At 37.7% G+C, this 11,236-nt stretch overlaps 1 protein-coding gene across 1 annotated transcript; it reads right to left on the bottom strand.

Moving 5' to 3' along the window:
• Window positions 1-349: 349 nt before the first annotated feature.
• On the bottom strand, window positions 350-1,088 carry LOC131646494 (citrate-binding protein-like). Its single transcript, XM_058916520.1, has 2 exons — window positions 816-1,088; window positions 350-733 (listed from the first exon to the last, which is right to left on the bottom strand). The coding sequence occupies exons 1-2, from the start codon at window positions 1,086-1,088 to the stop codon at window positions 350-352; spliced, it is 657 nt and encodes a 218-aa protein (XP_058772503.1).
• Window positions 1,089-11,236: the final 10,148 nt, after the last annotated feature.

The following is an 11,236-nucleotide window of genomic DNA, read 5'->3' as shown; positions in this document are numbered from 1 at the left end:
CTCTGCGCGATATCAATATCAATGAATCATACATTCACAGTTGAACAAATTGAGTTTATGGTACTGGTTTATGAAGATTGGATAGATGATGGTTCTTAGTTTAGTGTTATTTGTATTTTGTAATTCAATCTGCAGTTATAGTTTTGATTATTGCTGAATACATGAAATAACTGCATTCTATTTCTAACACTTAATTTCTTCTATTTTCTTGTCTTAAATTTCATTATCAAAATAAAATGCCTAGTGTAACACAAAAACAAATTTTTATATATCATACCAAACCATCATAAATTTGTACAAACTTATATATATTATACAAATAAAGTATATAAGAAATAGTAAAAGGTGATCATTTTTTATATATTTTGATGTCTCTCCACCTTGATTCCATGTAGTTACTGATATGAGCAGGTGCAGCATAAACCCCACACTTGAAGTACAAATCACCTGGCCCTTGATCCTTTGTTTGATATTTCTTGTCTCCATCAATGAACACTGTCACTATTCCTCCATCCACATCATGTATGATATTAAGTCTGAACCATTTATCATAAAGATTCTTATCCACTAAGTCTGTAGCATAATACCTCATATCTCCATTGTATATTCTTAGTAACAGTGTCGTAGCACCATGTGCTGCACCATGAATCTGTGCTATTGTAGCACCTGATGTTCCCTTTGGCACGTAGCCATAACCTTCAAATTGCCAAACACCTGAGTGGTAGTCAAGTCCCTGCATAGTTCAAAAAACTCTTCTACGTTAAAGCATAATTTCATAGATATATATAAATATAGAGAGGTAGAATATGATATACCTTTATGCGAATCTCTGTGCGGGGCTGAGTAGGGCTACCAGGAGAGTAAGGCTTGTCATGAGCATAAACCCAAAATCTATGAACACCATCAATGAAGCTATACCTTTGTTCAACTGGTATATTGTATGGTTTCTGCACCTCAAAATTTGCTTCAGTCAATGGGACAGAGGTAAAACCATAAGTAGGATCTTCACCATATACTCGCACAATGTTTTCAATAGACACTAGAAGAAGGAGCAAATATAGAACCACAGAAACGTTAGAGGTTCTCATTTTTCCTTTAATTTCTCAAACACTTGATTTCTGCTATAGAATAGTATATGAGATGAGCATATATATAGACACTCCATACACACAAATATATATTATAAGTGAACATTTTTTGGGCCCGTGAATAAAGTCTAAGTAAGCTTCATATGATTGTAGTTTTGGAGTGATTAGAATACATATGCTAATTTTTAATTTATATGGTGCGGTAGTTTTGGACTCGTTAAAATATGCTAATTTTTAATTCATATTCATTATACTGGAAGAAACGTACTGATTTTCCTGCTAACTATTTTGACGTTTGGGAACCGTAACTATTCAAGGCACTACAAGAAGAAAAATCTCAACTCACATCCAGGTAACATTGAATGGTTGTCACAGCAAGTGTCTGTAGATTTCATGTGTCAAATTTCTTTGGTTTGGAAATTCCACATGTAAAGTATGAGTGATCCATAATTATTAGAGTAGATATTCTGTTTGTTTTAACTTTAAAAAATTATTATTTTTTATTTTGAAAAATAATTTTTATAAAAAAATTAATATTAAAATTTCTTTTAATTTTTTTTATAAATTAAAAGATTAATTTTGATATCGTGTAACATAAATATATATTATTGAAGATTAAAACATAGTCGAAATTACTATTTTTTAGAAAAGATGTATCTCAAATACGAATTTTATAAAAACTTATTTGAAATAATTTAAAATTTATTCCGAAGTAACTTGGTCAACGTGGCATCAGAGCCTAAGTCTTGTTATAAGAGTAGTCATCTCAGGAGGTAGGATGACTTTTAATAATTCAGTAAACAAATTTCAATCTTTCAATGATGAATGATATTCTTATTGAGAAGTGAAAATGATATTTAGATCAACGTTAAAAATGATCTCTTTGTTCTCATACATCAAGTTATGGTCTAATGGAAAACAAATATAGAAATCTTTGGACAAAAAGGATAAATAAAAGATACATTATTGTTTGCAAGCAAAATCTATTATCACCGCGACACTTGGTATTGATGAGTTTTTTTCTTTCTTTCGAGTTTCACATTGTTATTCTACAAAAGATATGTCGAACAACCAAAATAAAAAGGGCTAGGATGAACACATTGACCCATGTGGAACAACAATGTCGTATGTGAGAATCGACTTCTGATTCCCGCGTTTTCCATAAAAAGCACGTTCGCTTCGCAAATGCTATCAAACAAATTGAGAAGTTCCATATCTGAAATCTTGAGATTTAGATCTAAGTATCCAATTTACCAAATCATAACCTCCCTAGGTTACCAAATCAAGGATGAATCATCTTCTGATTCCAAACGCTTTCGTTGAATCAACATCTGCTTTTCAAATTCACTATTTACTACTTCCTTACACCTCCAAGTCGAGAAGCGTTCATAGATCTTTACAACCGATTCAACCGCTCATCGTCCCATATGCGATTCTCCGAAGTCCAGATCTCCGAGATTCTCGAGGACTCCTCAAAATAGAAAAGGGAAAACATCGAGGTTTCCATGAAGGTCGGGATGATGATCTGTACTTCACCTTCTGGCCTAGCAATGCCAATATTCCTCATCGCTTCTGGGGTCTCTATGGGCGCAAATCAGGAGATACCACAAGTTTGTATCTAAAACAGGACTTCTGGAGGATCGATAACCAATTCCAGGTAGGACCTTCCATTTTCTTTATCACCTGGCCCAGTCCCATCCGCAAAAGCCGAGAAGAAAAAACATTCGGTATCTTTATAAAAGGGTTCACCATCCTAGAAGTATCGTCCTTAACGACGAGTTCGTTTTGGAGAAACCTTGTCTCGAAGAGACGCCTGTTCCTCATCCCAAGCCCTCTTCTATGAAACCAGAGGCGACGTCGATTCCTCCATTTGAAAAGTGATCGTGGCGTCCAAAAGAAGTTCCACCTGGAGCATAAGAGCCGAAGTTTCTATAGCCGAGATAGGACAAGGGGCTAGAGTAGGAGCGGTAGCCGCCAAAAGTGTTAGGGCAGGAGCTGAGGTACAAATATTCATTACAGCTCGGATATCTTGGGCATCTGCAAGGATGTAGGACATATTCAACTTACTTACTTTGTCCATGCTATCTGCAAAATACAATCACACATGTAAAAAAAAGCATTAAGACTTTGCTCTCACCAAAGATCTCTCTCCTATCCTCAAGATCAACGACACTTAAGATAGCATGAGTATCAATTCACCATTTTCTCACCTCGGTATGAGGCACCTCACCAGAGTCGAACCCTTTATCATAACAAGGTCCCTAAAGCCATGATAGCATTTCCTTCTTCATTGTCACCTCGCCCGGAGAAAGACAGCTTGACTAGATACAGTATGAGCCAACATCCTGGTTGAAGTCGATCTTGTTAGAACAAGATTTGTTCTGATCAATATTCTTAGTTTTGATGATAACAATGTATATGAATTTTGTATGAGATAATGTGGTACTCTAATACTATGCAATTTCCATTTCAGGAATTATATAAAGAGTATGCACAAAATCAGCGCAAGAAGCACTGACTCAGAAGGTTCAGCATGCAACATCAGAACATGGTCTGGAAAGACATCAGAAGATGGTCAAGCAGAATCAGAACATGGTCTATGGAAGCATCAGAAGAACTTGAGATCAGAAGCAGAAGCACTGAAGTTCTCATGGTATCACGCTAAGAAGCACTTCAAGGTCAGAAGACAAGAATATGCTCTGCACCAAGCTATTTAACTCTGATGATATTCAAATGTTGTTTACACAAACATCAGATCAGAAGAAAGTACAAGATGGCAGGCTACGCTGACTGATAAAAGGAACGTTGAAAGCTATTAAAGGCAACGTCAGTAGAGACAGCGAAAGCAAGACTCGAGGTAGTTGACAAAAGAATGAAACATTAAATGCAATGCTGTACGGAATACGCAAAGCATTAAATGCTCCCAACAGTCATCTTCTCAAACGCCTATATATTGAAGTTCTGATGAGAAGCAAAGTTACGAATTCTGAATACAAGACTTTATGCAAAAACGCTGAAACGCTGTTCAAATCAAAAGCTCTCAAACTTCATCAAACTCACTACATTGCTGTTGTAATATCTTAGTGAGATTAAGCTTAAACTTAAGAGAAAATCACAGTTGTGATAATAGCTTTATAAGAAGCATTGTAACTCTTAGAATTTGTTTACATTAAGTTGTAAGAACTAGAGTGATCAGGTTGCTGATCAGTATACTCTAGAAAGTCTTAGAGGGTATCTAAGCAGATTGTTCCTAGAGTGATCAGGTTGTGATCAGTATACTCTAGAAGACTTAGAAGTTGTCTAAGTGGAAAACCATTGTAATCTTGTGTGATTAGTGGATTAAATCCTCAGGTGCGGTAAATCACTCCAAGGGGGTGGACTGGAGTAGTTTAGTTAACAACGAACCAGGATAAAAATCATTGTGCAAATTGTTTTTATCTTACATGTTTTAAAGCTACACTTATTCAAACCCCCCCTTTCTAAGTGTTTTTCTATCCTTCAATTGGCATCAGAGCGCCGGTTCTAAGGTGCAAGCACTTAACCGTGTTTAGAAAAGATTCAGGAAGAGAAAAACGCTTCACTACAAGATGGCTGGTGAAGATCCATCAAATACATCTACATCTGGCTCAGCTGAGCAATACAATGGAAATGGTAACAATGGTTATACTAGACCACCAGTATTTGATGGTGAAAAATTTGAATACTGGAAAGATAAACTTGAAAGTTACTTCCTTGGTTTAGATGGTGACTTATGGGATCTGCTGATGGATGGTTACAAACATCCAGTGAAAGCTACTGGTGTAAAGCTTACAAGACAAGAAATGAATGATGATCAAAAGAAGCTATTCAAAAATCATCATAAATGTAGGACTGTTTTGCTGAATGTTATCTCTCATGCTGAATATGAGAAGATATCTAACAGGGAAACTGCCTATGATATATGAGTCATTGAAAATGACCCACGAAGGAAATGACCAAGTCAAGGAGACAAAAGCTCTTGCCTTGATCCAGAAATATGAAGCCTTCAAGATGGAGGATGATGAAAATATTGAGAAGATGTCCTCAAGATTTCAAACGCTAACAGCTGGATTGAGAGTTCTAGACAAAGGATACACAAGGGCTGATCATGTCAAGAAGATCATTAGAAGCTTGCCAAGAAGATGGGGTCCTATGGTGACTGCTTTCAAAATTGCCAAGAATATGAATGAAGTCTCTCTTGAAGAATTGATCAGTGCTCTGAGGAGTCATGAAATTGAGCTGGATGCTAATGAACCTCAGAAGAAAGGTAAGTCTATTGCATTAAAATCTAATTATAAAAAATGCACTAACGCTTTTCAGGCTGAAGAAGTAGATTCTGAAGAATCAGAATCAGAAGAAGAAGATGAACTGTCCATGATCTCCAGAAGGGTAAACCATCTCTGGAAGAGCAAGCAAAGGAAGTTCAAGAGCTTCAGAAGTTCAAAGAAGCCTGAAAGAGGAGAATCTTCTGGAGGCAGAAGATCTGACAAGAAGAAGGTCATCTGCTATGAGTGCAATGAGCCTGGACACTTCAAGAATGAATGTCCAAAACATCAGAAGGAGAATCCCAAGAAGAAGTTTCATAAGAAGAAAGGTCTTATGGCAACATGGGATGATTCAGAATCAGAATCAGAATCAGACTCTGAAGGTGAGCAGGCAAATCTTGCACTGATGGCCACAGTAGATGACGAATCAGAATCTACATCAGAATCAAATTCTGAAGAGGTATTTTCTGAACTATCTAGAGAAGAGTTAGTTTCCAGTTTAACTGAACTTCTGGAACTCAAGGCTCATCTTAGTATCAAATACAAAAAGCTGAGAAAGCTATTTGAATTTGAAACTAAGAAGCTGGAAGTGGAAAACTCTGAACTGAAGGAAAAATTTTTAAAATTATCCAAAGATATTGGATCTCCTTCTGAATCAGAAAAATCCATTCCTAGTCTCAATCATATTCTGAAAGAATATGACTCGAGCTTCAAAAAGTTTCTATCTAGAAGTATTGGCAGAAGTCATCTTGCTTCTATGATATATGGTGTCTCTGGAAACAAAAGGATTGGCGTTGGCTATGAGGGTGATACCTCACAAAAATTTGAACCTGTAGATGATTTGAAAATCACATACAAGCCATTGTATGATCAGTTCAAATATGGCCACTCACATGATATTAGGCTCACTTCACATGCCAAAAGTTTTAACACTTCACACACCAAGAAGCATGTGACACAACCTAAAAAATATCAGGCTGCCAAACCTAAAGAATATCATGTTGTTCCTCCTGTTACTTATCATGCTAAACCCAAGTTCAATCATAACTTGAGGAAAACTAACAAGAAAGGACCCAAGAAACTGTGGGTACCTAAGGAGAAGATAATTTCTATTGCAGATATCCTTAGCAGCAAAGAAGACAAAGCACAAAATGTCATGGTACCTGGACTCTGGGTGCTCGCGACACATGACGGGAAGAAGGTCTATGTTCCAAGACCTGGTGCTTAAATCTGGTGGAGAAGTCAAGTTTGGAGGAGATCAGAAGGGCAAGATTATTGGCTTTGGAACCATAAGTATTGGTAACTCTCCTTCCATAACTAATGTACTTCTTGTAGAAGGATTAGCGCATAACTTATTGTCCATAAGTCAATTAAGTGACAATGGTTATGACATAATCTTCAATCAAAAGTCTTACAAGGCTGTAAGTCAGAAGGATGACTCAATCCTATTTACAGGCAAGAGAAAGAACAACATTTATAAGATTGATCTTTCAGATCTTGAGAAGCAGAAGGTGACTTGCCTTATGTCTGTTTTTGAAGAGCAATGGGTCTGGCACAGAAGATTAGGACATGCTAGTTTGAGAAAGATTTCTCAGATTAACAAACTAAATCTGGTCAGAGGACTCCCAAATCTGAAATACAAATCAAATGCTCTTTGTGAAGCATGTCAGAAGGGCAAGTTCTCCAAACCTGCATTCAAATCTAAGAATGTTGTCTCTTCCTCAAGGCCGTTAGAACTTCTGCACATTGATCTGTTTGGACTAGTCAAAACAGCATTTGTCAGAGGGAAGAAATATGGATTAGTCATCGTAGATGATTATAGCCGCTGGACATGGGTAAAGTTCTTAAAACACAAGGATGAGTCTCATTCAGTGTTCTTTGAATTCTGCACTCAGATTCAATCTGAGAAGGAGTGCAAAATCATAAAGGTCAAAAGTGATCATGGTGGTGAATTTGAGAACAGATTCTTTGAGGAGTTCTTCAAAGAAAATGGTATTGCCCATGATTTCTCTTGCCCTAGAACTCCACAGCAAAATGGAGTTGTAGAGCGAAAGAATAGGACTCTACAAGAAATGGCCAGAACCATGATCAATGAAACCAATATGGCTAAGCGCTTCTGGGCAGAAGCAATAAACACTGCATGTTATATTCAGAATAGAATCTCTATAAGACCTATTCTAAATAAGACTCCTTATGAACTGTGGAAGAACAGAAAGCCCGACATTTCATATTTTCATCCTTTTGGATGTGTCTGTTTCATTCTGAATACTAAAGATCATCTTGGTAAGTTTGATTCTAAGGCACAAAAATGTTTCCTTCTTGGATATTTTGAGCGCTCTAAAGGCTACAGAGTATACAATACTGAAACATTGGTTGTAGAAGAATCAATCAATATCAAATTTGATGATAAGCTTGGTCTTGAAAAGCCAAAGCAGTTTGAGAATTTTGCAGATATAAATATTGATATATCAGAAGCTGTAGAACCAAGAAGCAAAGTTTCAGAAGCTGAAAATCTTAGAAGCAAAGAATCAGAAGATCAAGTTGCTGCATCTTTAGAGAATCTCAGAATTTCTGAAGAGCCAACAGTCAAAAGATCTTCTAGACTCACCTCAACTCACTCAGAAGATGTGATCCTTGGAAAGAAAGATGATCCTATCAGAACTAGATCATTTCTAAAAAATGATAGTCAGAATCAGTGACCAGAATCAAAAGATGAAAAGCTCTATTCATCATCAGAAGCAAATGCAATGCAACACAGCTGTCATCAAGTGTTTCTGATGGCGAACACGTGTTTGCACGGATGGTAAAAGCGTGAGTGAATTTGATGGGACGCTGCCCTAGGTAACTGTGTTAAATCATTTCAATTACCACGTTCTCTCACCTAACGTCACTCATCAATTAATGCAGTTGATTTCATTTGATTCTGTAACTGTTCATTCTCATAATTTTATTGCATTCTTTTTCAAATCCGCCTCTATAAATATATTTCAAATCATAACGTTTATCTTTTTTGCTCCCATTCTCTCTCTCCTTGTGCATGCATTTTTGTAACCTCTTTGCCCTTTTCTCTAACCCTAAGCGCAAACCCAGAAGTATTTCTTGCAATCTCAGTACTGTTTCAATGGCTGCTTCATCATCTCTCAACGCTGGTTCATCTGTTCCTCTCCATCTTCAAGAAGAAGATCAGCAAATTGTTCCGGTTATCTCCTGCTCTATTCCCAAAAAGGAGTTGGAAGTTATCTGTGAACTTATGGTAGACTTTGATAGTCTTGAAGAACATGAGTATCACCTTAAAGAAGATATCATCTTTCAAGGATGGACCTCTTTATTCGCTGAGTTATGTGGACCGGTTTACCCAGATCTTGTAAAGGAATTTTGGGTGCATGTTGTTGTTGCTCCTAAATCTATTCTGTCCTTTGTCCATGGGAAGTTTGTGGTTGTTACTGAAAATATCCTGAGAATGATGTTTGATCTAAGAAACCCTGAGGGTGCTTATGAAATTGATCAAAGGGCTGAGTGGGATGAGGTATTGGCTACTCTCTATAAAGACGTGAAGAAAACCGATCGTGTCAAGGGCATGAAGGATCTCTACAAAATCTGGACGAAGATTCTTCTGGGGTGTTTCTATCACAGGAAAGCAACCCATTCTACAGATTTTGTCAACAATGAGCAGAAATACATTCTGTATTGCATTGCCACTCAGAAGAAGGTTGATGTTATCTACATAATCTTCAACCATATGTGGAATGCTGTGAGGGATTCCAGAAATGCTTTCAGAAAAAAGAAGTGTACTATTATTCCTATTGGAAGAATTATTACAAATCTTCTGATTCATTCCAAGATTGTTGAGAACTTGGAAGCTCAAGGGACCATCAAAGATCTTGTTGTTGATACTGGAAGTTGCTTGAATGCTCTCACCTTGAGAAAGATGAGTGTTATTGATGTTATCATAAAAACCCCTCAACCTCTTCCTGGAGCAAGAAGCAGAAGAGATCTTGTTCTTGCTGACTTTGAGTCCTTCTTCAGAAGTGAGCTGCCAGGAGTCAGAACTATATATCGGAACTCACTCAAGGAAGAAGAAGGCAAAGTTGCTCCTGCTAAGGGTGGTCGCAAGAAAGTTTCCACTTCCAGGCCTACTGCTTCAGAAGATGTTTCAGAAGCTGCACCTGAAGCTATTGTCAAGAAGGAAAGAAGGACAAAGCGAAAATTTGATCATCCTTCTGTTAACCAGGAAAAGGTAGTCCAAAGTGTAGTTGCTGCTACTGATGTTGTTGAGAAAGCTGCTCAAGAAGAAGTTGTTGCTGAAGGAGTTCAGGAAGTTGTAGTTGAAAATAAAGATAGAGAAAAAGAGACTGCTGAGAAGAAGAAGAAGAAGAAGAGAAAAATGAAAAATAAGAATGTGGAAAGTGAAAAGGCTGTTGAAAAGAAGGAGACAAGAAAAAGAAAATTAATCATTGATAATTCGGATGAAGAAGAAGCTCAAGAAGCTGTGAATCAGCCAGAAGGAATTATCCAAGGACCAACAACTCAAGTAGTTGAAGGTCAGAAGGGTGTTGATAATGAGAAGGAGAAACTGGAATCTACCAGAAGAAGAGAAATTTCTCTTGGGAAGGCAAAGATTGTGGAAGAGCAGAAGAGTAAGAAGCAGAGGAAACTGGAGGCTGTGTTTGAAGCTATTCAGAAGGTGTCCAAAGGTATACATCTCTCTAAACCTGATTCTGTTCCTACTTTACGTTCAGAAGTTACACCAATAAATGTTGCTCAAACCCCTGAACTAGTAAATCAACCAGAAAAAGCCCCATCAGAATCACCCATAAATATCCATGTTCTCACACCTCCTTCTTCTCCTGTCACCAATACTCTTACTCCTCCTCAATCACCCATCACAAATGTTCCCATTGCTTCATCTCCACCCACAACCAACCTTGTTTCTGACCAGGCCCTTTAAAACTCTGTCCTTGATATACAACCCCTTCAAACTCTCTTTCCACCTCACACAAATATATCCACCTCTCAACCCCCACCTCATGCAAACTATGAACCCATTCCTTCCACCTCTCAAAATAATCCTTCTGTATCAGATATTCCAGATTCTGCATCACATGAGCAATTGCTCCGTGACTGCAATTACACACCCAAGCCTCGTCCTGAAGCTGAGATGGTAGTGTTAGATTCTGAGAATGAAGCAGAATCATCCTTCCGTTTGGATAGAGAGCCTCAACCCTATTCTGTCCCAAACCCAGATTCCCCCATAACCAAAATAAAATCCCGCCGATCATACCCTATTGGTGTAATCTATGAAATGGTAAAGAGGAATATCAGAAGAGTCTTTGATACTTTCAGAATAGTTGAACATGCTGGATTAAATGATGTTGCTATGCGAAAATTCTGGAGAATCTTCCGAAGAAAAGCAGATGCTTATTTTGAAGAACTTCAGGAAATTTGTGTAGAACTTGCCCCACGACCTTGTGGAATTATGAGGCCCTATGAAGACTTTTGGTTCAGTCGTCTTGGAGGGAGATATATTTTTGAAGAGAAGGAATTCATTGATGAACTTGCAGAAGCACAAGTTTCTGATGAGCTGAACAATAATCCTTGCAGGGATATTGTGGTTTGGAGACCTAAGTATCCAGTTCTGACTGGAGACTTCAAGTCCTTGTTTGACTTTCTGAGGGAAAATCCTTCTGAGGAAGACCCCAATTTGGTCATTCCAGAAGTTGTAGACCCACCAGAAGTTGAAGGTCCTTCTGCACCAAGGAATCTTGCTGCCATTCTTCAGGCTCTTGAGAATGGAGATTCTGATCTTCCTGCTGCAGAATATGAAGGAGATGCTTCTATGGAAGAAGCCGATGCTGAAGATCATCT

This window comes from Vicia villosa, linkage group LG2, assembly GCF_029867415.1.
Source record: "Vicia villosa cultivar HV-30 ecotype Madison, WI linkage group LG2, Vvil1.0, whole genome shotgun sequence".
Classification (NCBI taxonomy): Eukaryota; Viridiplantae; Streptophyta; class Magnoliopsida; order Fabales; family Fabaceae; genus Vicia; species Vicia villosa.
The sequence above is the reverse complement of the archived record's forward strand: the minus strand, read 5'-3'. Positions and strand labels throughout refer to the sequence as shown.